Source organism: Orcinus orca, chromosome 10 (assembly GCF_937001465.1).
Source record: "Orcinus orca chromosome 10, mOrcOrc1.1, whole genome shotgun sequence".
Classification (NCBI taxonomy): Eukaryota; Metazoa; Chordata; class Mammalia; order Artiodactyla; family Delphinidae; genus Orcinus; species Orcinus orca.
In genome coordinates this window covers 17228522-17255511 of record NC_064568.1, presented here as the reverse complement: position 1 = coordinate 17255511, position 26990 = coordinate 17228522, and the positions used below count along the sequence as shown (strand labels likewise).

At 43.7% G+C, this 26990-nt stretch overlaps 1 protein-coding gene across 2 annotated transcripts in view; it reads right to left on the bottom strand.

Moving 5' to 3' along the window:
• PDZRN3 (PDZ domain containing ring finger 3) overlaps positions 1 to 26990 on the bottom strand; it is a 247387-nt gene that overhangs the window by 210994 nt on the left and 9403 nt on the right. For both annotated transcript variants that reach the window (XM_012532345.3, XM_049715557.1), the window contains exons 2-3: positions 20472 to 20558; positions 13944 to 14051 (exon numbers count right to left, since the gene is read on the bottom strand). In XM_012532345.3, the coding sequence (XP_012387799.1) occupies positions 13944 to 14051; positions 20472 to 20558 (195 nt within the window). The remainder of the gene's footprint in view (positions 1 to 13943; positions 14052 to 20471; positions 20559 to 26990) is intronic.

Genomic DNA, 26990 nt, shown 5'->3' with positions numbered 1-26990 from the left:
CCTGGGGCCTATTCCCAGTCACCATCCTCACTTCTAACCCCACAGGATAATTCTGCTCTTAATCACAGAGAAAGCAAGGTTCAGGCTCAGAGTCTTCCCCAAGCAACAGTATCTAGATGAAACTGACCAACTCTACACTTTTACGGTATTTATTTTTACTGTCACCTTCTGTTTACAGCACGTGAAATGGCTTTCCACTTGCAATCATGACATAGGTTTCCTTTTAAAATAAATCTAGGCGAAACAAAAGCTTTAAGGACAATATGAAGTGTTGAACAAAACAGGTGGTATATGAAAGGCAAAAACTGAGCAGGTGGTATACAACTGACTCGAGTTTGCGAAATGCTTGTTCAGGTTTGCTGATCAGCGTGAAATGCTAAACTGGCTTAACTGACTGTACCATACCCTGATTTTCCAAGGAGGATGGTGGATTCTCTCTCTGTTGCAGGGTCTATCAGAAGGACTAATTTCCTCTCTTACATAGTCTTGAAACAGTTTCACATCAGCACTCCCTGGAGATGATACGATGTTATTTTTTTATTTTTTTTGCGGTACGCGGGCCTCTCACTGTTGTGGCCTCTCTCTTGCGGAGCACAGGCTCCGGACGCGCAGGCTCAGCGGCCATGGCTCATGGGCCCAGCCGCTCCGCGGCATGTGGGATCTTCCCGGACCAGGGCACGAACCCGTGTCCCCTGCATCGGCAGGCGGACTCTCAACCACTGCGCCACCAGGGAAGCCCACGATGTTATTTTTACAACCGTTCTGACTTGTACTTCTCACACGCATCACGCTTGAAAAAAAAAAAAAAAAGACTGGACTAAGCTGATTCCGAATGAAAAGAAACATCGATTTTTCTCTTCTTAAATCTCTACTATTTTAAGTTTTAAAAGATCACTTGGAACTGGGATCAATTACAACAAAAGGCCACAAACAGATCACACTGAATGCCTTTAGTGTTCTAATAATGGCAAAAAATAACAAACCCTTACCTGGACTTAACTTTCAAACAAACTGAAGAAGAAAGGAAAAATATCATTGCAATGGAAAAAGCAACTTCCTTCCCTGGCCTCTTCTCTCTGAATTAGTGTAATTCCCCGTACGTTCTGTTAAATCTAGTAAATTTAAGCAGAGGAGACTCTCTGAATTTCACTTTTAAAATGTACTTAACGTGTCAGGCAAATTAACCTAATCTTACCTATGAATAGGCTTCGCAGGTAATTCAATAACCTTGTCAAAACAAAGATTTCCTTGCCTGCACTTTACCTAATACCACCTGCCCAAAGGATTCTCCTTTCATTTCTCACAAAGTGTAAACAGAGGTTATTAAGCAGGGACTACATTTGAAACAGCTTAAAACTTCATCTGATTTGTCTTGGGTCTCCAATGAGCGGCTCATACAAAATAAAGACGAAATCTCACAAGCAACTCGTGTGAAGTCAATGTATTCAGGCATATACACTTACTCACAGATTCATATATATGTATACTCATACACGGACTCATATAGATACATACAGTTTTCACAAGCTCTCGAAGCAGTCCTAAAACAAACCTTATTTGTCAAAACACAGTCTACGAAAGGTTTGTGGCTAATAAAAGTTTAAGCGTGGTTTAGCACTTGATGAAAACGCAGATACCAAGGTTAAGGTGACGTTTCTCTGAAAATGATTCAGCCCAGTGCGGCATTTAATGTCCTTCCTCTATCTGATCGTGTTTCCCTCTGCCGCTTCGTATACCAAAGCAGTCAGTCCTTCAGATACCAAGATGCCGATCAGGGCAGCTGAACGGAGAAATTACAAACTTCACCGACTTTGTTACCACCATCATTAGTCCTTTAAAAGGAAAGGGGAAAGGAGATCGTTTTGCTAGCTTTCAATCTTCCCTTTCAGTCACCAAAGAAAATTAAGATGTTGCTCCACTGATAGTGAGTTTCCAGCTTTCAGTAAAAATATGACATATTTTTTTCTTGCTTGATTCCCTCTTCTCAAGTTCCTTTATCACCAGCAATTCTATTCCGAGCCCCCAACATATGTTAATATTATCCCACTCCAAGGTTCCTATAAGCACACTGACTCTTTCAGATATTTCAGAGAATGATACAAAGTATCTGAAATCCACTAGCATGGCTGTAAAAAATCATACATCATCCTGTTTTACTTGTGCTCCTACCGTCTCATTTAAGCTAGGGTTTAGAGCAAGTAATATTATGTGTTCCACATGCAATTTCCATGTCTCATCAGATTCTAACAAGTAGGCCGTTGTACCCTGTGATTAAGCAAACTGATTAAAGTTTTTTTCAAGACACTGCTTACTATCCGTAAGGTTTTCTATTTTCGTCTTTACTGTTTACCGTATTTCTCAATTTTTCTACGTTGGTGTATTGCACTGACATCAATTTATAAACGTTACCCTAAAGAGAAGTTGACGTGAGTTGCCATCTTAAGGGAAGATTTTGTTCAAAGAAATACAAACTCCACAGTTTCAAGAAAATCCCAATATTCCTCATGAGTCGATATAAAAATGGAAATCGTAATCGGTTCAGGCACTTTAAAAATAGCTGATATTAAACATGAATTGTTTTACGTTATTTTTAGAACACTGAAGTCAGCACATATGCAATGAATTACCAGGTTCCCACTAACATGTAAACTAAGAATTATTCCTGATTGATCAATTACCGTGATTTATATGGCCTTAGGAGGTGATAGCTGTTTCTCCATCCAGATTCAAAGGGTCACTAATTAAAGAAAAGAAATCTAAAACAAATTAAAATTATCTATTCACAACTGTAATTTGGGGTTTATGAAACTGTACCATAAAACCGTCATCAAAGCACTGGCTTGTTAGAAGGTCCTTCCAGCCCAGCCTCTACAGAATGACAAGAAACAACACCAGCGAAGCTAACCACCCGGGGAGTGTTTATTCTGGAGCCAAATTTACAGTTTTCAGACACGTGCATTATATTCTTTACTGTAGCAACGTTATGATACACGTACAGGCAGACCTCGTTTTATTGCGCTTCACCTTTCTTGCGCTTCGAAGATTACTGCATTTCTTACAAATGGAAGATCTGTGGCAACGCTGCGTCAGGCAAGTCTATTGGCACCGTTTTCAATAGCATTTGCTTGCTCCGTGTCTGTCACATTTTGATAATCTGCAACATTTCAAACTTCTTCCTGCTTGTATTTCTTATGGTGATCTGTGATCAGTGATGTTTGGCATTTTTTAACAATAAAGTGTTTTTAAATTAAGGTCTGTTACATTTTTTTTTTTAGACAGAATGTTACTGTACACAACAGACTACAGTGTAGTATAAACATCACTTTTATATGCACTGGCAAACCAAAACAATTCATGTGACGCCTTTTATTGTGATATGTGCTGTACTGCAGTGGTCTAAAACTGGACCCACAGTATCTCCAAGGTGTGCCTAAATGGTGTCCATAATTTACAGAAGAAAGCCATGCTCAGAGGTGAGGAGAAACTTGTCCAAGGTCGCAAGGCTAGCGATGGTAGAGTTAAAATTCAAAACCTGGTGTGATTCCAGAGTCTGTGACTGCTAACCACTCTATACAACTGACTGCCTTTCTCAGGGCCCTAGTATCAGCTACCTTCCTCTGTCCATCAGTCTGACATGGAAACTCCCCAGAGCCAGGGACCACATATGAGCTCTCTAGGCATCTTGGCCTAGCTCAGTATTAGGGAGAATACAACTCACTTCCAACAAGTAGAACACATGCCTGCTGATGGTTTCTCTTCCACTGTGAGCCTGAGAACTCACTCAACATGAAGATTTTCAACAAGCCACGACCAGAGATCACTCTATATAATGCATCCCCCCGACCCCGATTTTTAAAATAAACACCGAATAGGAGTTGTATGTGTCTGGCTAACAAATTCTCAAATCGACGTGTGTAGAAACATGAATGTCCTAGTAACAATCATTCCAGGAAAAGAACAAACACTGCCTTCTTTGGACAGTGACTGCCAGCAACTTCTAATCCACCCCAGAGTTTCTCCAGATAGTGAAAAATAAAACGTAAATATATTTAGCTCATTTTAAAAAAAACAGACTGGCACGTCTCTTTGGGGAGGTGGCAAGTGGCTAAGAAAGCAAACACTCTTAGGCTTTCAGTTCTCTTGGTCCCCGAGAGCTGTCAAGTGACTCATGAGGAGTAGCCGGGAAAGAGGAAGTGATGAAAGATGGAAATTAAGAGAATCAAAAGAGCCAAAAAGGAAGCAGGGAGCGCTAGCTACCCTCAGGAGAAGAGAGATGGGACCCAGACTGTCTGCAGTTCAAATGACTGTCAAAATAGACACAGACAAATAGACAAAACAGAAGAGCCAAAGGTCTTCTTGGAGCAACGTGGCACTCTGTGTGGCCGAGAACCCCATCCCTGCTGCCCTCCCCCAGAGGCTCATGGGAATCATTCATCACCATTGCACGAAATCGTGCTGTTGCAGCTTCCCACCCTGGGGTACTGGGAGTTTTCAGTGAAAGTGGCGTAATTGCAAATCAGCGCTTGCGGCCGCCAGTCCACCTGAGTCTTCCGCGTGTCATTCCCAGTGACAATTCCTAATCTAACTCTCCCTGCTCCTGTTCCCAGCCCCCTCATCTATAGGCCCCCTGCTTAGTTTTTGTTTTCAAAATGATGTGGACCTACTGCTTTCAAAGGTTCTCCCAGGGCCTCTCCCACACAGCTTATTTTACATATACTTCATTGTTGATCATTTAAGTCAGACCATTCCAAACATACCTTTCAAGTCCGATAAAAGTGCACCTAGGGCTTCCCTGGTGGCGCAGTGGTTGGGAGTCCGCCTGCCGATGCAGGGGACACGGGTTCGTGCCCCGGTCCGGGAAGATCCCACGTGCTGCGGAGCGGCTGGGCCCGTGAGCCATGGCCACTGAGCCTGCGCGTCTGGAGCCTGTGCTCCGCACTGGGAGAGGCCGCGGCAGTGAGAGGCCCGCGTACCGCAAAAAAAAAAGTGCACCTAACTCTTTGTGTCTTACACCAACAGACTGAAAGACAAAAACTTAATTTTTAAAAAAATGACATCGGTTCTTGCTCTCAAAACCCCCATACTTAAAGATAAGGGTCTCGATATGGTGTACAAAGAAGACAACTGAATATAAACTGTATATTATCTGTACTGTTGTCAAGGGTTTGTTGTTTTGTTGTTGTCTGGGAATTACCAAAGATTTAATTTTTCGACCTAATCTTTATTCAAAAAATTTAATGGGGATGCCAGTCACTTCTGATTTATTCTTATTTTAAAGTGCTTTGTGGATGATCTAAATAACTCTTTTTACTAAGGGTTGACCATGAGGGGATAGATTTAAAACTTCTGGGGAGCCGCAACCCCCACAGAAGTACACAGTGTCAAGAGGAAGTAAACTCTGATAATCTGGACAGAGAACGGGAGGGAGGAACTTCCAACAGCCTGGTTCCAGCGTCTCAGCATGAGCTGCCCGCCCATTTCATGCGTGAGGCCATCTGCTAGGAGCTTTTGGAAAAGAGAAGGACAAGTAACATACGAAAGGAAACACACAAGCAGGAGTCAGCTTTGTGATACTTAAAACTCAAAGGAAACTTCTAACTCATCATTTTTCCTCTTTACTGTTTTCTGGATTATAAAAAAGAATACTCACTTCTCTGGAGAAGCCCAACATTATAGAAAGATGACTTAAAAGATGTAGAGTTCCCCCATAATCCCACTCTACAACTTTATATATAACTTTAAAATGTTTTATTACCTCAGAGTACGTTTTCCTATGAAAAGACTAATATACATAAATGTCTTTAAAACAAACAAATTGCATCACGCCATACGTTTTACTCTTCACCTAACGTTTATCTGGCTGGTGTGCAGTGATGTCTGTTACAAACATGTTCCCTGAAAACCTAGTGTTTTTTTTTGTAAAGCTAGTTTTTATAGCGAAACAATAATAAGAAAATAAGAACAATAATAAATATTACCAAGTCAATACATCAGTACAGTCATTAGAAAAAAAATGAATACAAAATGTTATTCTTTTAAAGGCAACTGGGAGTGAAGAGGAAATATTTGGTATTAATTGGTCACATTGTTAACTCTGAAAAGTATGTCTGCCTGAAACAGTTCAAGGTTTCCTCAATAACCTTGCAGCAGCACTACATTCTGGCTAAAACACACAAGAGGAAAACAGATCTCAGAAGTATTTTGCTGACTTTTATAATTGGCTTTGGTATTAAGTTCTTGTATCAGACACTAAAATTTGAATTTTAAAAAAAACCCAAACAATTCTTCATATTGGCACTTAAGAGCAAAAATCCTTTGACCTATGTTATCTCCTTGCTCTACTCAGACAGCATGACAGGTACGGGAGACAGAGAGTAATGCTCTTCCCGTTTTAGACATGAGGCACGCGAGGCTCAGCATTTAGGATACTAAGACCACAGAGCGAATAACCTGGTAGAAACCTAAACCTGGGGTCGTCATTGAAACCTCAGGGCTCTTTCCACTTCCACATGTGCCTGCTAATACTAAGGAAATCAGCTGCTTTCATTTTGCCAGATCTTGTATTTCTATGGTACAGGCTATAAGAGTAAGATGAAAGTGAAAAGCGTCTTTAAACAGGGGGAGGAGGGAAAAAGAACTGAGATGCAACAAAGGTGTCCACTTTCTTTTACATCTGAAGACCAAAAAGAATGACTGATACATTATTATGAAATACACACCATCCCAATGAAAGGAGAGTCATTACTTCCAAATGATAATGTCGTCATTCCCAAAACATCGTATGAGTCCAGCCAGAGATAACAAATCCAGAGTCGAACTGCCATCCCTCCTCTCTTGTGTCCATGGTAAACATCACTAAATGATCACCACACTCACCCCCACTCAATCCAGACATGGCCTCGGAATCCTGCCGCATAGAAATCCAGGGTACAACACTGTCGACCGACCGAAATTGGTAACTCAGATGAAACTCTAGTCTCTGCCTCTGGAAATGGAGAGTTGAGGCCCATTACTAATAAGGGGTCTCTAAAACCTGCTTATTTTTGCAGCTTAAAAAGAATCTTCTCAACATAGCTTGAATTATACCACATCTCTTTCATCAGAACAGATTATTTGTGTAACTGAGGTAACAGAGATTTCAAATTGACACAAACAGGTTTTACTTCTCAGGAGGATAATTGCCACAGAATTTTTTCCTCTCCTCTGCTGAGTGTGGTCCATGGCTATCAGTCACTACAGAGGACAACAGCACAGCCCCACGTGTTTATTTATTTATTTATTTATTTTTTTTTTTGTGGTACGCGGGCCTCTCACTGTTGTGGCCTCTCCCGTTGCGGAGCACAGGCTCCGGACACGCAGGCTCAGCGGCCATGGCTTACGGGCAAAGCCGCTCCGCGGCATGTGAGATCTTCCTGGACCGGGGCACGAACCCGTGTCCCCTGCATCGGCAGGCGGACTCTCAACCACTGCGCCACCAGGGAAGCCCACGTGTTTATTTTTAATGTCACCCCCAAATGGCTTGTGCATATCTCTGCCTGTTGAGCAATAATAGGTTTCCTGCATACAGTTACACAAGAAATACCGAGACTTTCTTACCCCATAATGAAAGAAAAATGTAATTACAAAATCACCTACTTTAGAGCACATTTTTCCTCCCAAAATCAAACCAAAAATAATACAGAAATATTTTAAACAATGTTCATCAATAATTTTTACTTCACTGATAACATCTAAGCAAAGATCAGAGTTTTGATTCAAAAGAAAAGAGTACATTCATCACTATTTCAAAAGGGATTCCTCTAGGAGTTGCAAATCTTCAAAGAAGGAGGAGAAACTTAAGCATGCAGACTTGGACTGGAATAAGAGGTACTGATACAGGCATAGTTTTCAAAATATATAAAAGGACGAACAGAGAAATAGAAGGAGAGAGGTGTGTTGTTGATGATGATAATGTTGTGTGTGTATGTGCATATTTACATTTTCTAGCTCTGTCTGCTGAGAGTGCCTAGAAACAATGAAACCTCAATTATAACCTCGTATAATTATATATGATCACCCTAGCACCCATATTTTGGTTTCTAAATGCCACTCACTCTTCACTCAATGGAGTTAGAGCTACTTGGAAAAAGAGCTGATTCTAGGGCTGGGGCAAGGAGAGCACAAGATGAGCCTGGGACATCTCGTGGTGCCACAAAGTAAGGAAGTGCTCAAAAACTGATGGAAACATGAGAAAAGGACAGAGGTACTAGCTTGAAAGAGCGCCTTCTGGCCCAAACTGGCCAAGGTGACCACCAAATTATAAGAATCCATGAGTCCATACTGAAACAGACAGACAGACACATGGAGATAGGCAGAAAAAAACAGGGAGGAAAAGAACACTTCTTCTTACAACTCATAAACAGAGAAGGAATGTACTTAGTAAATCACCATTTGTCAACCATTATAATAATAGTAGTCAAGTAAAATCCATAAGTGGGTGCTAAAACCAGTGTATGAGAGTTTGAGTCGCAGCAAGGTATTTCCACAGCCTCAAAGTATCCCCCCACCCTCCCCGACAGGATACAAGACAAAGGAGAAAACAATACCTTTACAGCAGAGAGACGTGGCAGATAAGACTTTAACCAAGCAGCCCAAGTTAACATCACTAATAAAGGGACAAAGTGGCATCGTGTGACCCCCGACAGGATGCGCTGAGAAGGACACACTATCACTTCTTTGGTATTCCTGCCCAAAATGTATGGCCTGAATCCGTACTCATGAGGAAACATCAGACAAACCCAAATTGAGAGACATTACACAAAAGACCTAGTTTGTGTTCTTCGAAAACATCAGTAGCATGTAAGACAAAATACTTGAGCCACTGCTCTAAAGGAAAGGAAATCACGAACTATGCCAACTCAGTAAAACCTATGATCTGCGGTTTTCTCTCGCTATCAAGGACACTGTACGGATTATTAGAAATCTGACTAAATTCTGTAGATGAGACAATAGGGCCCTCCCAATATTAATTTCCTGACTTAGATAAATGGATTGTAGTTATGTAAGAGAAGGTCTTACTCCTAAAAAAAAATACACACTGATGTATTTAGGAATAGGGGTAGAGAGAGAAAGGGATAAAGTAAATGTAGTAGATGTTAGTGCTGGGGGAATCTGGGTAAAGCCTGTACAGGAATTCATTAATGCAAGCCTGAAATTACGTCAAGATAAAAAGTTAACAGAAGAAAAAGAGCGTCTTCCTTCTTCTAAACCTAAATGCTTTTGCAGGTGAATTCACATGCCACTCTGCCATTTTAGTTGCTGGGAGAACATTATCTTCACTAACAAATAGTAAAATCTTGCTTTACCAGGTAGCCTAGCTCGGGAAGGGAAGGCAGTGTTAATCTGTTCTAGTCAACCCTGTAACCCAGCCTTTTTAGCAATGACAAACAAAACAGAGAATGACTGATGTACACAAAAGCCACTGAGCTTACAGACCTTCTGTGAACACATGCTTGGGTCTTCAAATCATAACACTCCCAAGATGAACACGTATTTACAGAGGATTGTACAAAACAAAGGTTAGTGGCAAAAGAGGGCTTCACTCCCTGCCTGCACTGCACTCGGAGAATAGCATTTACTATCTCAAAGCAGAAGAGGACATTGCATTTAGCCCAGACAACTGTCAGAGAAATTCACTTACCGCCAAATGAGAGACGAGTACAATGCAAGAACGAGCTTCTGAGCAACGCACCTTGCATCATAAGGTTGGGACCAAGACAAATCTCTACCCCAGTCATTCTCCCTGGGGTCCTTATCATAACCCGAGGTACTGCTGGAAATCTATGGAAGCATTTTTCATTGTCACAAGGATTGGGGTGGGGACCAAGGTTGCTAGAAGCCCTAAACGCCCAGAGTCTCGGGCAATGGAGAATTATTGGGCTTCCTGAATAACCGTCCCGTATCCTACCAGACATTAGTAAAGGTAAAGTGACAAACTTTTTATAATTACCTGAGGGTACACCCTAACTCTGTTTTACATATAAACCCTGAGGGGTTTTTTGTTTTGTTTTGTTTTTGCAATTTAAATGCATACAGATTACACACCCACGTTCACAGCAGTATTATTCACCACAGTGTAAAGATGGAAGCACGCCAAATGTCCATCGATGGATGAATGGATAAACAAAACGTGGTATATACTTCTATACATACAATGGAATAGTATTCAGCTTGAAAAAAGATGGAATTCTGACACATGCTACAAGTCCACAGATGACTGTGCAGGCCATCATGCTAAGTGAAATGGGCCAGACACAGAAAGATAAATACTGTATGATTCCACTTATGTGGGGCACCTAGAGTAGTCAAATGCATAGAAACAGAAAACAGAAGGATGGCAGCCAGGAGCTGGGGGAAGGGGAGGAGGGGTGGGTTAACGGCTACAGTTTCAGTTTGGGAAGACAAAAAAGTTCTGGAGATGGATGGCAGTGACGGTTGCACGATAAAGTACTTAATGCCCCAGAAAAGTACACTTACAAATGGTTAAAATTTTATGTTACGTATATTTTACCACAAATTTTAAAAAATACACACACACACACACACACACACACACAGAGATGTGTGTAAATCAAAGGAAGACTGTATTTAATTGTGCCGTATCTTAACCACAATCTGTTCACCACCGTGGAAAATCCAATCGTGGACGGCGATGCTGCTTGTGGTGCCAAACTCCACAGCACCGCCTTCCTGGACCAGCAACTTCTGTCGCCGGTGCACCGTGCCGAGACCACAAGGACATGCCAGCGTCTGGCAACAAACATCACAGTGTCTTCTACTGCGGCTGTGCCCAAGCGTTTACATACCGATGCATACATTTTATTATAAATGATCTTCCTGTTACTTTTCTATTAATGTCAGTATATAGGTTCTACCATCAGGTGTGCATATATATAAATATTATTTATGAATTTCGTTTCATGAGAGTATTGATGGCATTTCACAATATTTCTGATAAAAAACGAGGCGAGTGTGCTTGGCTCCGATGTGGGTGAGAACAGCTCCGGTCTCAGGGAACAAAGAGCGGTAGGAACACAGTAACCGTTGACAACTCTGCACTGAGGATGAGATTTAGTCAGTCTCTATGGATTTAATATAAGCTTCCTTTTGCCAGGATGAAAGTGTTTATGGTGAAAATCGAGTGGGAGTTTGCTCACTCCTCTGAAAAGGAAGAAATATGGAGGAAAACTAGAAAGCCGTTGACTCTTCTTAGGGAACCCACGTGCACACTTAAAATAATCAAATTCATGCCTGGTAATAAACTCAGATACAGACAAGGTGAACAGGAGAACATCGTTTTCAGGCATGGGAATCACTGTATCATGTCAAAAGAGATTAGGATTTGACGGAGAAGGGCACGGGGTGTCAATTGCAATTACACATATGTTGTTTCCCTATTGTGATCATCCTTCTTTCCACCTCAACGCTGGGACATGATTAATATTTTACATACTGTCCAAAAGGGGAATGTGACTCACCAGAAACCGTACTAAATGTTTCAAACACGGATCCCCCTTTGCCAAGAGAAAATCCTGCCCAGCTGTACATTTCTCATTTGCAAAACGTAAGAGCAATGAAATTCCATTACTTACAGAAACTGGCTGTTCCACCAAACCCTTGGCAATGGGAGCTGTACTTATCTTTTGGAACACTAGTCTCAAAAAATGTATTCTTGGGCTTCCCTGGTGGCGCAGTGGTTGAGAATCCGCCTGCCAATGCAGGGGACACGGGTTCGAGCCCTGGTCTGGGAGGATCCCACATGCTACGGAGCAACTGGGCCCGTGAGCCACAACTACTGAGCCTGCGCTCTGCAACGAGAGGCCGCGATAGTGAGAGGCCCGCGCACCGCGATGAAGAGTGGCCCCCGCTTGCCACAACTAGAGAAAGCCCTCGCACAGAAACAAAGACCCAACACGGCAAAAATAAATAAATAAATAAATTTATTTTTTAAAAAAATGTATTCTCTCTTCCTTGAAAAAAAGACAGTAAGGATGCATTTGAGCTCGTGAAAAAGCATCTTGCCCAAGCAAATTCCTGGTAGGGAAAATCCACTCCCCTGACCGGGGAACTATGAAGACTGACCCTAAAACGTGCAGCAAAAAGATCTCCAAGTTTAAGAACCCTTCAAAAAGTCAAGAGGGATGTAGCAGTATTAATGATGTCCTTAAAACAAAATCAAGTATCCTTTTTTTTTTTTTAATAATAACGTCCCATCTCATTTTTTTTTAAGATTTGGGGGTAGGAGTTTATTAATTAATTAATTTATTTTTGCTGTGTTGGGTCTTCATTTCTGTGCAAGGGCTTTCTCTAGTTGTGTCAAGCGGGGGCCACTCTTCATCGCGGTGCGCGGGCCTCTCAGTATCGCGGCCTCTCGTTGCAGACCACAGGCTCCAGACGCGCAGGCTCAGTAGGTGTGGCTCACGGGCCCAGTTGCTCCGCGGCATGTGGGATCCTCCCAGACCAGTGCTCGAACCCGTGTCCCCTGCATTAGCAGGCAGATTCTCAACCACTGCGCCACCACGGGAGCCCCCAAGTATCCTTTTAATATGTAAACCGTCACACTGCATCCACTCTTTCAGAAAAGTAACTCTTATACCCTAACTCGTTCAGTTTGTTTTCTTGGGGAAATATAACCGTCTGTTCCCCTAAGGATATAAATTGACCTGAAGTGTACTGCTTTGCACATTGCAGAATTCATCCAAATGAGACCAGAAAAGCGAGACTCTGTCCTCCTCTCCCCAACGCTCCCTCCCCCGGAAGCACATGGCCACATTCCGGCGGGTTACGGGAACTTCCCTCGTGGCTCATCCCATGGTCAGAGTTCCCACTCGGTCCAAGGTTTGAAAGAGACCACACATATACTCAAGAAATATAGATGCTATGCAAATGTGTGTTTGGAACATAAAACATCCAGTGGTCACAGTGCCATTTTTCCAGTTTCCTGTTTCATGTGCTATATTATGGCTACGGCCCATGGCTGAGTTTCTTACGGGCTTCAACAACTCATCCTGGATTCTCGTATTTAATTTTTTCCTCATAGGAGAGCCAACAAATTGAGCCCATGTATATATATATATAATTTACCCATTAAAAGAGCAATCAACATAGTCAAAACCACCAGCAAAATACAGTCATTTGTATCAAACTTTGCAACAGGAGCCCACACAAGCAGGCCATGAATCACTCTTTCCCTTTCAGCAACTCGGAGCATGCTAGGACACAGTGTGACCCTATCCCAAAGTGTCCTGTGGCGGGGCGGAGGGAGCTACCTACCTCCCCCGGTGAAAATCGATAAAGCCCCTAAGTAAAAGTTTAAAATGATGAGTGAAAATTGAAAACGAGGAAGTCGGTGATGAGACGAGTGGCCACCCTGAATATCAACCTTTGCCTGCACGTCCCCGGACAATCAACTAGTACAAGTGACAACAGGCAGAAAAGACACGCATAAAAGAGGGATCTGTAGAAATAACTGTGTGCCGTGAGCTCTGAGGACGTTACAGTGATTCCAAAGCTGACACAATGATCCCCTCCCTGGTCACCGATCCGAACAGAGTCACCATTTGCACCACAGGGACTGCTCATCTGGTTCTAACTAACACACGACTCCCCAGTGGTTTTCACACGAAGCTCTAATGGAAGAACGCAAAACAGATGCGCGGCCGCGTGACAAGAGCCAAATCGTGAATAAGCCACTCGTAATCTGGCTTCTCTGCACTGAACGTGAACAAAGGCTTAAGAGCGAGGCAATCAGCACCCAGTCTGGTCCCACACCCTCGGAGAGGTCTGACTCCTGCGCCGCAAGAGTCCCAGCTGAGGCCTCCCTGCCCCACCGAGCACCCTGCCTTGAACCGGATGAAGACGGGATGCCATTCGGCCTACGGAAGACCCTGGCGGTGTCCACATACCTCGATAATCCTGTCGTGGATTTGCAGGCCTCCGTCCTTGGCTGCAGGTCCACTGTCGACTATTTTGGATACAAAGATTCCTTCAGTGGACGATCCGTCTTGGTTGTCCTTTGGGTTAAAAGAAACACACACGTGAACGCTAGGCATTAAGTTCGTCATGAAAAGCAAGCTTACACTCTTAAAACAGTAATGGGTTCTTGCTGCCGGCACAAGTGGCAAGGGGGTAAAAGCCAGCTGTCTCCCCCGATTTCTGTTTTAAACTAAAAGTAACGTGATAAAATAAGTCAAGCCGTACCAAAAGGTATAAAATGATAAGCCCCTGCCGTCTCTAACCCACTGTCCTTCTACCCCTTCACTGCATCGAGTGGCAGTTTATCCACCCTTTCCAAAACACTTTAATGTATTTCTTTCTTTCTTACACACAGAAATGGGATTATGCTCCCCACGTTCTTGGGTGCCTGGTTGCAGATTCTCCACCATCAGGCCCACTGTCTACCCCACTCCCTTAAGTGACTGGACAGTAACCCCACACAGGGATAATGAGCACTGTTTACAGTTGTTGCTATTAGAGACTGTGTCACCTCTAATTCCTTTCTATCTGTGTTCTGAAATATCTTTGCTAGTGTATTTCTGGGCAAATCCCTAGCAATGGAACCGCTGGGTCAAAGGGTACGTGTATTTGATAGACGTCGCCAAACTATCCTTCAGAGAGCTTGTACTTACAGCTCATTAGAGTGTATTCTCATATCCCCACAAGCACAGAGTATTATAAAACTTTTAAATATCCAAGAATCTGATGGTGAAAATAGGCGTTTTATCTTTGTTCTGATTTGCATCAGAAAAGCCCACCACGACCCCTCCCTCCTCCTAATAAATTCTGATCTCCAATCTTCCTGAATTCCTTTAGATCTTTCGAAGTCCAGACTGAAACTTTCTGGGAAAGAAGACAGCTCCATGCTCAAAGTCCTCCCTTTATTTAAAATCAAAAAGCTCCAACTCATAAAAAAAAAAAAACCCTCACAGCTTGTTCATGAACTTCTTTCCAAAGAGCACTGGGATGAATGCTCTCCAAGTGTGTGGATTAAATTTCTCGTGATTAACAGATGGATTTATAACTGCAATGGCAAAAGCATGTGTTGTTTCCAAACAAAAAGCATTTGGGAAGTAAGTTCAGGATGTTCCACAAAAACTCCAAAATCTACCATCATGGCAATTTCCCTGACATAATGCCATAAGAAGATCTACTTCACTACTAATTTCTCTACATGCAAATACATCAAAATTCCATTTGTTAAAAAATAATTATGAAAATACAACATTTTCCTCTTTAAACTGCAAAACAAAAACAAACCTATATTCTAAAGAAGGAGAGACATGGCTTTGAAGTGGCTCCATCTACCCCTTGAAGTGTAACAGTAGTAACCAAGGGTGGGAAAATGCACATTCTCTACCTCTTCTCTCCCCTCCCATCCCCGCTTCTCACAAAGACACACACACACACACACACACACACACACACACACTACATAATGTTATAGATATGATTCAAAAGACACCAAAATCACAAGCAAAAATGAACCTTAAGTGTTTTTCCCAACATTTATCCCCACAAGACAAAGATAAGTCTCTCACTGCCATCTGGATTCTATCAACACTCTTCCAAGGGAGAAGGGTCTGCAAGTCTGTGGGTGTTGTGCTGGATCAGCCGGCCCCCAAAGGCACCCCTGGCCAGCATCACAGCACTCCGCTCAGGCCTTCACTGTCTGAATTTCTATGAGGCTCCTTTCTCTCTCACAGCCACTACTGATGATGCACGACTCCCAAGGCATCTGTGTAGCTCCCTACGTGCCTATATCAGATACAAAGCAGTGCAACAGCTTCTATTTACTGAACACACATTAGGTACCAAGTACGTAGTGAGCATACTCTGTCCGCCATTTAATCCTCATAATAACCACAACTGGTATGTAATATTATTACCCATTTCATAGATGGAAAAAATCTGAGACAGAGAGGTTAAGTAACCTACTTAAGGTCACACAGCTAAAAAGTGGCATAGGTCACTTTCAAACTAAGGATAGGTTGATTCTCTTATACAAGCTCTAAGTGCAATGCTGTCTCCCATTGAGAAAAGTCTCAAAAATACACATGAATTCCAACATTCCAGGCTATGGGAATATTCCACTAGAGGAACCTCAAGAGTCTCAATGGACCACAAAGGATTTATGGACAAGCTTGAGTTCCCTAAGGGATGATGTCAATATATCAAATGAAAACAGATCTGTGTTTACTCTGATTTAACTGTTTTGCATTTCTTGGCTGGGGAGGAAGGGGGGAAAAAAGGGGATGGGATTTGGGCTTTGGCTTGTTTTTCAGAAAAATACATCGTACACAAGTCATTTTTCTTAAGGAGCATCAGAAAGTCCAGGCAAAAATCAGAGAGGAACAGGCAAGAGCAAACACCACAACTGAGCTTAAATAAAGACAGTGGTAGGGGATGGTAACAGAATTCAAAAAATACAGAAAGCACAAAATAAAAAAAAAACCAATCAAGCCCGTCGCTGATAGCGAGACTTTTCTCTTAAGAGCCATCTCTTTAGTCTTTGTTTGTTGGCTCCTCTCCTAACACATTTTAAGGTACAGCTATGCACGAAGGTGAACCAAGATGAATTAGGATTTGTTTGCTTTTGTTGGCTTGAGAAACAGAAAAATGAAAGGGACTGTTTTCATCCCAGGGGTGCCTGACAATGAAGTATATTTGCCAAAGGCTGAAGGGAAAGGTCTGATACACCAGACTGGGGGCTGTTTCTTTAGGGATACGAGCACTCATGAATGGGTGATGTGATTTTGCTAAGAGCATCACGGACTGCATCATGCAATGAAAAGCCTTATGTCAGAGCCCCCGGCTGGGCTTATGTCACAACCCAACCAAGCATCCAACACAGGAATTCCTTGGGAAACACACACGTCATCCGCACAGCGTTCTACTTCCAGTAACTGACAATGAGTGCGCATTGTTGCTTATGCTGGCTTTTTAGCATGTTCTCAATGACCTGCCAGATTTCCAGGCAACAGTGAAGAATCCATTTAGGTTTCCCTTTGCTGTTTCTGCTAATCAGGACAAGTTTTTAAAAACACAACGGCAAACACATGCATATGGAATTCAATCTTCCTCCCCAGGGCCATGCATGGAGTTCTTGCAAAAAGACCACATAAACTGAGAACACTTTTGAACGCTACAAAATTGAGTCTGGTTTGTGCTTAAATCACTTTTTTTAAAGGAAAAAGAAAATGACCTAAAACATGTTCTTTGGTAAGTCTGAGAAAAAAAAAAAAAACCAACAACTGCATTCTAGTGAGGCTGGAAGCATCCTTTCACCCCTGGGGAGGTGCAGAAACTAAACACCATCTTTTCGGGCTTTCCCACAGTCGGCTGCCCAACAATTGTCAAGCCGTAGGCTTGCCTCTCTATTTCAGGCATTTTGCAAACATCAGGCTCCCTTCTTCTATATATGCTTTGGTGTGTGCAGAAGAGATCTTCCTAGTTTGGGCGCTTTTGGCTGCAGAAACTTCTAAAACATCTAAAAGTGAAATGCATCTTCGCTTACGGTACTTGTTTCTTAAAACTGGTAATGATGGGTATGGAGAGGAGGAATAAAAATTATGAACAAAAACCAAGTACAGGGCTTCCCTGGTGGCGCAGTGGTTGAGAGTCCGCCTGCCGATGCAGGGGACGCGGGTTCGTGCCCCGGTCCGGCAAGATCCCACATGCCGCCGAGCGGCTGGGCCCGTGAGCCATGGCTGCTGAGCCTGCGCGTCTGGAGCCTGTGCTCCACAACGGGAGAGGCCACAACAGTGAGAGGCCCGCCTACCGCAAAAAAAACAAAAAAAAACCAAGTACAGTCAACTCTCTGTTATTTGTGCCAAACGGCAAAAGACGTTCTTGATGGTAAGTTGGAGAACTTGGGTCCGTCCGGTCCTGGTGTTTCCTAGGGACAATTACTGAGCCAGTCAAGCCCCAGTTGGCTCCCTCACGCCCTCCCAGGGCTGGAGAGCCTGACCCCTGGCAGCAAGAACTGAATCAGAGTAGCAGCGGGACATGCCACCTAGGATCTGAGTCAACTGGAAAGAGGGGAAAGTGAAAAGTCCCAGCCTGACACAGTGTTAGTTTCCTTTTTTTTTTTTTTTAAAATGGGTGTCAGGAAAAACCTGCTGGGATTTTTGTTTGTTTTTTATAAATTTAGTTTATTCATTTATTTTTGGCTGCGTTGGGTCTTTGTTGCTGCGCACGGGCTTTCTCTAGTTGCAGCGAGCGGGGGCTACGCTTCGTTGCGGTGCGCGGGCTTCTCATTGCGGTGGCTTCTCTTGTTGCGGAGCACAGGCTCTAGGCACGTGGGCTTCAGTAGTTGTGGCACGCGGGCTCAACAACTGTGGCTCACGGGCTCTAAAGCGCAGGCTCGGTAGTTGTGGCGCATGGGCTTAGTTGCCCCGCGGCATGTGGGATCCTCCCGGACCAGGGCTCAAACCCACGTCCCCTGCATTGGCAGGCGGATTCCTAACCAGTGCGCCACCAGGGAAGCCCACAATGTTAGTTTCTTAAGAAACCCCTCGAGACGATGGGAGGAACACAAGGGTGTGTGCACAGTGCTGGGGCCCAGCCAAGTGGGACTGGCCCCTACCCCTGCCCACCTTCATTCTCCTCATTGTCTAGAAGTGTGCTTTTTAAAGTATGTTTTATAAGGCAGATAATGTATTAGTTCATCATTTTAATGACTTCGTATCACCTACAACTAAGCTGTCACTTCTTGCAATAAACGGTGTGGAAGTTTCTTGCAAGAAACTGTGGCCTTGGCTAAAAGCAAAGGGAATTTAATCATAACCCGCCTCTGCTTCTCCAGCCTCCTTCTGACCACCTCCTGCCACCCCTCAACTCTGTTCCTGTCCTTGTCTGGGCTTCCCTGGGTCCGTCCACTTTCTTTTAGCTCAGTGGTCTTCAAAGATGGGTACGTGCAATGCAACACATTGGAATGACAAAAAAGCATTTTAAAAATCATATTCATATTTTAACTTCATAATTTAAAATGACTCTTGCATGTAACTTTTATAAGACAGGTAACATTGGTTCAGTAGTCAATATATTTATAATCTGTAGCTAACTAAATATGCTCAATATATATATATTTTTTAAAGTTAAGACTGCTCAAATGTATAAATGTATTATATATGGACCCTCTGATCTAGCAAACTCCTACTTATCCTTCAGAACCCAGCTCCAATGGCCCTGCCCCAGGAGGCCTCCTTCCCTACGGCTAATGGACCCCCCACTCCACCGTCCCCAGGCATCTTTAGCTGGACCCAGGCACAGCGTGTATCAGTGAGAACAGTGCTTTCCTCTCCTAACTCATCAGTTCCTCCATCTGGACTTGAGCTCCATGAAGGCGGGGGCAAACATTAACCACAGCTGGATGGCTGACACCTTCTTATCCTTTAGGATTTGCCTTAATATCCCTTCCTCTCTTTCCTGATTACTCTAGCCAATGATGGCCGTTGCTCCTTGGTAGCTACCACATGCCATCCTCCCACTTTTTACCCTTCATTGTACTTCTCCCATCTGTAATTACTGTATTTGCTTGTTTCTTGCCCAATATCACCCAGGACATAAACTCAATGACCACAGCGACCCAGTCTCCCTGGCCAGTATCTCCAAGCCCCTAGCAAACAGCCTGTGTTCAATACTTATTTGTTGAATGAGTGAATCTGATTTTCTTTTTCCTTCCCTTGACAATTTTCCTTCAAAGCTAACAAACAAGGAGAGGGTCAGCCCCCAAAAAGAGCAAGAGATGACACATACTCGGGCAATCGTGAAAGGTGAGATCCCAAAACACATCCTCTGCCGCACCCTCCCCCCTCCCCAGCCCTCTTAGCAGACATTTTCTTTGCAATTAAATTGACAGATTTGAATTCAGTCTCTCCTTTCTGGAGGAGAAGATCATGATGAATGGGGTGAACAGCTCCAGAGGGAAGAAAGAGCACGGGATGCACTATGCCACAAATGGGGGAACTGCCCCTGACTGATGAAGGGCAGACAGAGCAGAAGCCCCGCTCACATGGCCAGTCTCAGAGCCCCCACTCTAGCAAAGTCACTCCGTGCAACTGCACACGTCTCACGCGACGTGCCTCAGCTCAACTGCTACCCAACCAGACACGCATGCCCAAAGCTAAACGGCTAAGATGAGCTGCTGTATGACTAGGACAATTCTACATTAGGAGATCACAATGAAATAAAAATCCCCCAAACGGAATCATTTCGCTGTGCAGCTGAAACTAACACAACATTATAAATCAACTATGCTTCAATAAAAAAATGAGATAATAAAAATCCCTGAGCATGAAGACGTTAGATACACAACGAACTCTAATAAGAGCAGAATGAAGTGACCAAGGTTTCCTACCCCTCGCCCCCCAAACCCTGACCCCTCTTCCACCTGCATTAGGGACAAGAAAAACCCATTTCAGCAATTAACATACCACACACGGCCGGCCACCGATAATATTGAATCCCAGGGAGCCGGAGTCCCGATGCAGGACAAGAGTCAGGCTTTTTGTTTCTTCACCCTGCAGGGAACAGATGAGTTCAAAATTTTATTTACAAACAGCGAAAAAAATGGGAGGAATTTTCTTTCTATCTAAGTGGACTCATGGGCTGCTGAGCGTTAAAAATCCTATGTCTCTAGGGAAGTTTAACCAGGGAGAACTTTGGGGGCCCATGATGAAACTCTGTCCTGCGCTGAAGAGGTTACAAACATTTCTTGATACCATCTAACCCTGGAGCAATCACTTAAGAACGTTTGGAGATGTCCAGACACGTGTAATGAATATTTTCTCTCAGTGACACCTTGGTCTGCAAACACATCTTTCCTATGGCCAGCCCAGCGCCAGCTGGCTGTCTAGATGACTACTGTCTGTCTGTTTCTCAACCACTGTCAACAGCAGCATTCACGTTATGTCATGAAAGATTCCAACAGCAATCCCCTCGGAAGTCTGTGTGCACGTACGGCCCATCAGTAGTCATCTGTGTTTGGGAGACTTGGGGGGGAAATGGCTCTTGAAAAGTCCGATGCAAACATGGGTGGGAAAAAGAAAAATCCTGAATCTTACTGAAAAGGGGGGAGGGGGCATTTTCACAAAGTAATGACTGTCCAGTCCTGAGGGGATGCAGAGCGTTCAACAGAAAACACTCTGTTTAAGGGGGGGGGGGGTGTCTACGTGAGCCCCTTTAAATCAACCAAGCAGAAATGGCCCCAGCAGGTCTCAGAGGTGCAACGTTCAACAGTCAAACAGGATGGAGATGCCAGGGCACCCCAACTAACACTCTCAAGTAACAGACAGACAAATAAAAATAGATTTAACCTTCTGCGCAAACTATCACTTAATAGGCTTAGACATAAATATTAAACTTGCTGATACACCTCTGAAACAGTTCCAACTACCTGAATGGTATGCAAAACTCCACATGTACTGGCTATAAATTTACAATTGCTTCACTCCTGTTTTCTGTTTAAACAGGGTATCATTTAAATGCGGTATTGTTTTTCACACTTCTCAAAAACAGCACTGACAGCTCATCACAAAGAGGTTTTATTCTGCTATTTATTGCTTCCTGATGAAACCTGCGCTTTCTACTTCTGCTGGGGAAATAAATGGCAACATCTGAATGACATGAATGCAAATATCTTATTCGACCTCCACGGTGGCAAAGAAAACCACTCTTGCCGACTGTGCAGCGCCCAGTGGTTTTTCTAGAGCACTGCTTCATTTATTGCTATAGTTGTCAATGTAAAACACTGTTCCATATTTGGTGAGGAAAACCGTATGTAACACAGCCACACACACACACACACACGAAAGACTAATGGGTCTCAGGGACTTCCCTGGTGGTCCAGTGGTCAAGAATCCATGCTCCCAATTCAGGGTGCACAGGTTCAACCCCGTTCAGGGAACTAAGATCCCACATGCTGGGCAGGGCACGACCTAAGACATTAAATAAATAAATAAATAATAAATAAAGATTAAAGTTTCTAAAAAAAAAAAACCTAACGGGTCTTCATGTGTAAAAGTATCTGCAAGCGCTTAAAGTTCTTAGCAACAATGGCTGTTTCTCATGACTAGTTCGTGTATAGCAGAATTCAAAATATTTTCAAAAATGTCATAGAAGCCTTAGCATCAATTACTAAAACCCTGTAAAAACAAAAATGATAATTTATTAGAAAAAAGCAGTTTCTGATGAAAGAACTAGGTGTCCTATAAGAACAACACAACAAAATCTTCATTTCTGCAGTGTCATTTACTCAATGCAGAAAATACAGTAGGTAAATATAAAAGAAGCGAGCCTCTATCAAACTACTGTACTTTAACAAAAAAACAGCAGAGCCTCAGTAATGACAACCTATTTATGAACTTAAAACAAAAGAAGTCCTCTTCACAGCACCACCACCCAGAGCATCTATCAACGCTATCAATCTTTATCGTTCATTTGACCTGCAACAAGAGAAGAGGCAACAATATTCACTGCTGTAAGAGAATAAAACTTCAGAATCACCTTAACAGTTTTGAGATGTAAATACAGTGATGTGCAAACTGAAAGAGTTTATATCTTTCTGCCTTGGAAACGGAAAATGTTGCTAACTCCATTTCTTGCTTTGTTATCTTAGAGAGGTGAAAAAGTTGGACATGCATGGGAATTGGGGAGAGTTATCATACGTATCTTACATTTCTGGCTTTCATAACTAATCAAGGATAGACACTGTACAGTCACACAGTAATCCAAGGCAGATGTCTCTGGTTGAACAAGCTCAGATGATGCACAAAGGAGAACGCAGAGCCAAACGATTAAAACAGACCAGTTTTAAATCGACTGTGACAACTATTTATTCTTCTAAAAAATGAAAGAAAAATAAAGAAATCTCATTGCATTGCATTAACAATGATAACAGCTAACCTTTATTGGCTCTTCATCATGTGCCAGAAATGATATTGAGCACTTAAGTGCTTTATTTTATTTAATAATCCAACCAATGTTATCAACTGGCACTATTACCACCCTCATGATACAGGTGGGAAGACTGACGGAGAACAAGAAAGAAAGCTGTCCCTTGTCAAAGAGCTAGTAAGAGGTCAAGCTGGGATGGAAACCGATGATCTCCCATTCTAGACCTTAATTACTGTCTACACTAACTCCCTTTTCGTGTGGAACATAGAAAAGAGTGCCACGTAGACTAGCAACATATTTGGTCTCGCCCAAGATCGTTCCCTTGTTGGAGTTCCAAAAAGTTCCACAAAGGAACTCATCATAGGAGGTCTTACCCAGGAAACCAGTTTCAGAACAGAACTCCAAACTCTTTAGTGAACTATTTATCTCCAGAAGACCCAACCTGAGATGCCCAAGGACACCTAGGTATGGTCCCAAACTCAGAGATCTCTCTCCAGGGACAGTGGAGACCAACTGAGACGATGCCTGAAATAAGATTCCTCCGCCAAATAGCAATGTGCAAAGAACAATCAAGTTAACTGTCTACACCTCCTTGCCAGATGCACTCAATCCCAGGGAAGAAAGAAAGGAGGTTCTCCTTTTCTAGAAGTGTCTTGACCCAGTCTGTTGTCTAGGACGGATAGACACGGGTTTTAGGTGACATTGCCTATTCTAGGACTAATTTACAGGACTGAGCCATCATGTGGAAGATTCAACACATGATACCGGGAGCACTGACAGAGAAGAGAAAAGCTCTGTCTGAGCCGAATTCCTTTCATTTCTCCATCTAATGATCAAAGGTCATTTCCTTTTCTCCAACACCCCGAGCTTGATCCTGATATCTCCTTTCCACTCCCCTTCTCACAAGCAACCTTAACTATCAATACTTTCATTGAATTTCTCATTCTTCAGAAGAAATAATAGAGAATTTAAACACCAGGCTTCACACAACACCACGTTTAACAGGTTAACCTTACTTCCTGCTTAATTATTTAACCTGTTCCTGGGTTCAAAATGCATCAGATCCAGGGCATTTAAATGAGTCTCATTCAATTATATCGCACTGAGTGAAGACATGTACAAGTGGAATAAGGACAAAGGCTCTCATCAATACTGTGTTCCCGGCGGCTCACAGACATTATGTTAATAAGTGACACTGTTCATCCAAAGGAAAATTTAACCTATATTGCTCTGTTTTGGTAGTTTATCAGAACCCATGCTTTGAAACTTTCTCAGTGGCTTGGTATAGTAAAAGAAGGGAACGAGGACTTGCCTGGTGGCGCAGTAGTTGAGAATCCACCTGCCAATAATACAGGGGAAGTGTGTTCGAGCCCTGGTCCGAGAAGATCCCACCTGTCATGGAGCATCTAAGCCCATGCACCACAACTACTGAGCCTGCGCTCTAGAGTCCGTGAGCCACAACTACTGAAGCCTGCGTGCCGCAACTACTGAAGCCCGCGCACCTAGAGCCCGTGCTCCACAACAAGAGAAGCCACTGCAATGAGAAGCCTGCGCACCGCAACGAAGAGTAGCTCCTGCACGCCGCAACTAGAGAAAGCCCACGTGCAGCAATGAAGACCCAACACGGCCAAAAAATAAATAAATAAAATTTTTAAAAATATATATACCAATTAAAAAAAAAGAAAGAGCTCTGTTTCACAAAAACAACTGAACAACCGCAGCATCAGCCTTGGGAGGCACGTATTACATCAATGCTCTACACCTGAGAAACTGAGGATGGAGAAATGCATACACTTGCTGAAGATCACGTGGGACCAAGAGGGAGGGGCAGGGTTGGAACCCAGGTCCACAGGACTCCAGCACCCATGCCGTCCCTCCTGGGCTGGTAAACATGTGCACCCTACCCTAAACTCCTTTGCCTCAAAAGACACGGCTTTCACATTAAAACGTCATGAAGGATTAGACATCTAATTAGCTTTGTAATTAGAGTTTTAAGCAAGGCTTCTTTGGACTATGCAATAACAGTGGCAAAGATTAGAGTATCTATTATACCCTGAAGGGTGTCATAAGAATACTATACCTTTGACAGGAACAGGGTGATGGTTAAGATCTTGGACTTCACAGTCAGAACCTGAGTTGAGTTTCCTCATTCTTAGAATGAGGACAATAATGGTTTCTTCTTGAATGAATGAGATAGACTATCACTGCCTAGTGCCCCCGTACAAGGCCTGGCCAATAGCAAGGGTTCCAAACACAAGCAGAGCACAGGGTGGGCCGGACACTAGCACATCTCAGCAATGAGGCCATGGTGCTGTTTAACCACATAAATGACTCTGCTACAAAAATCTGGAAATGAGGAATGTCTAATCCTAAGTTAACTTAGTCTACAGCAAGTTTGGGAGAGCTGAGGCCTGAAGTTAAGGAAATAAAGACAGTTGTACATTCATCCCAACATCTGGTCATCTGATGGGAGCTATTACATCCACGTGCACGTTCCTCCTTTCCCCAAGTCTGGAAAAAGAGCAGCACATTCCTGGAGGACTGCACAAGTGCCAGGAGACAGATTTTATCCTGGAGGTAGTGGGAGAGAGACACGATAAAGAACACGAGGGGAGCAGCTCGGCGTGGACCTTCGGGGGCATGGAGGTGGCACGGGCAAAGGGTGCTGACCAGACGGCTGTGCGGCACGAGGAGGGGAAATCGGACACAGGACACCCCAGGCCCGGAGGGAGATGGCCCTGGGAGCAAAGGGGGTGGGGGAACAGATGGTGGCTCGCAACAGGACAGGAGAAACATCAAGTCCAAGGAAGTGTGGGCTTGGATACGGACAGTGGAGGGAGGAGTGTGGGGCACAGGATACCCAGGTATTTGCTGAGACACCTGGACATCTCCCACTTCTATCGGATGAGCGAGTCTTGATGGGCTGGGAAGAAAACAAAAAGAAAACGAAAGAAACCACAAAACTGGAAATGAGATAGATTTTCCCAGAGCCACCCTCTTCCTGAATGGCAGGGTCTCTTCCCTTCCGGAGCCAGGACTCAGGAGGGAGAGGCGCTCTCACCAAGAGCCCGGGGTGGGGGATGGAGAAGGAAGATGCCTTCATATCCTGGAGTCCAGTGCCAGCACTGCCTCCTTGGGAGAAGGGGCACGAAGCTCTAACATGCTCAGCACCCTGTCTCTACCCCAGAATCCAAACCTAGTGGACAGTCAGGCCCCTAGTGAAGTGTAGGGTCTCCCTGGGAGATGCTTAGGTCTTTAGGATTGAGAAAGGGCAGAGATAGAGTAACCCTGGAGAAGCGGGTGTGGCATGAGCCATCCACAGCCAGTAAGTTACAAGCAGAAAGAGAAGCTCCAAGTTCAGGAACATACACTAGATTCTGCTGAAAATAAGCTTGGCTATCATATTCAAACGTGTAACTACCGATCAGTGTTAAAATCACCCAATTTGTAATCTGCTCCATTCAAGGTCTAACTGGACAAGAATTTTGGGGGGGGGGGGGGATAAAAGCCACAGCGAAAAAGCAGAACTCAAATGTACTTTGTCAAAAAGACACCTCATGGTGGCTGCTTTTCTTTTAAGTCCAAGAATGCAAACTGTCTTCTATGGTAGAGTCCTTCTTCCTTTCAGCATCACTCTGTCGCTGTTCTCCTCCGAACAATCCAGCCTCAGAAGCTTGGATGCCAGCCATCTCCTAAGCGGTGTGGCAGCCCCCAAAGTCCATCGTGCCGCTGTCAGTGTGGATTCTTTCTCAAAACTCCTTTCCGCCCAGTGACGGGTGTTCCTTGATTACTGCTGTTGTGGGACTTGTAGCCGAGAACGGGCTAGACTGGAAAGCTGCCCGGCGGGTTGTGAGAACTGTAATTGACTGACCACTAGTCTGTGTATCTGGGGTGACACAACACCTCTCAGCCTCAGATTATGCAAAGCTCCCAGAGACTCGCACAGCTGGGAAACAGCTCTGTCTGTTGACTAGTGACAAGAGAGCGCAAAAATGTGGAGGGGCGGGGCTGGGGGGACCGGGAGGCAGAGATGGCTGCCAGAAATTCTGTCCTAAAGA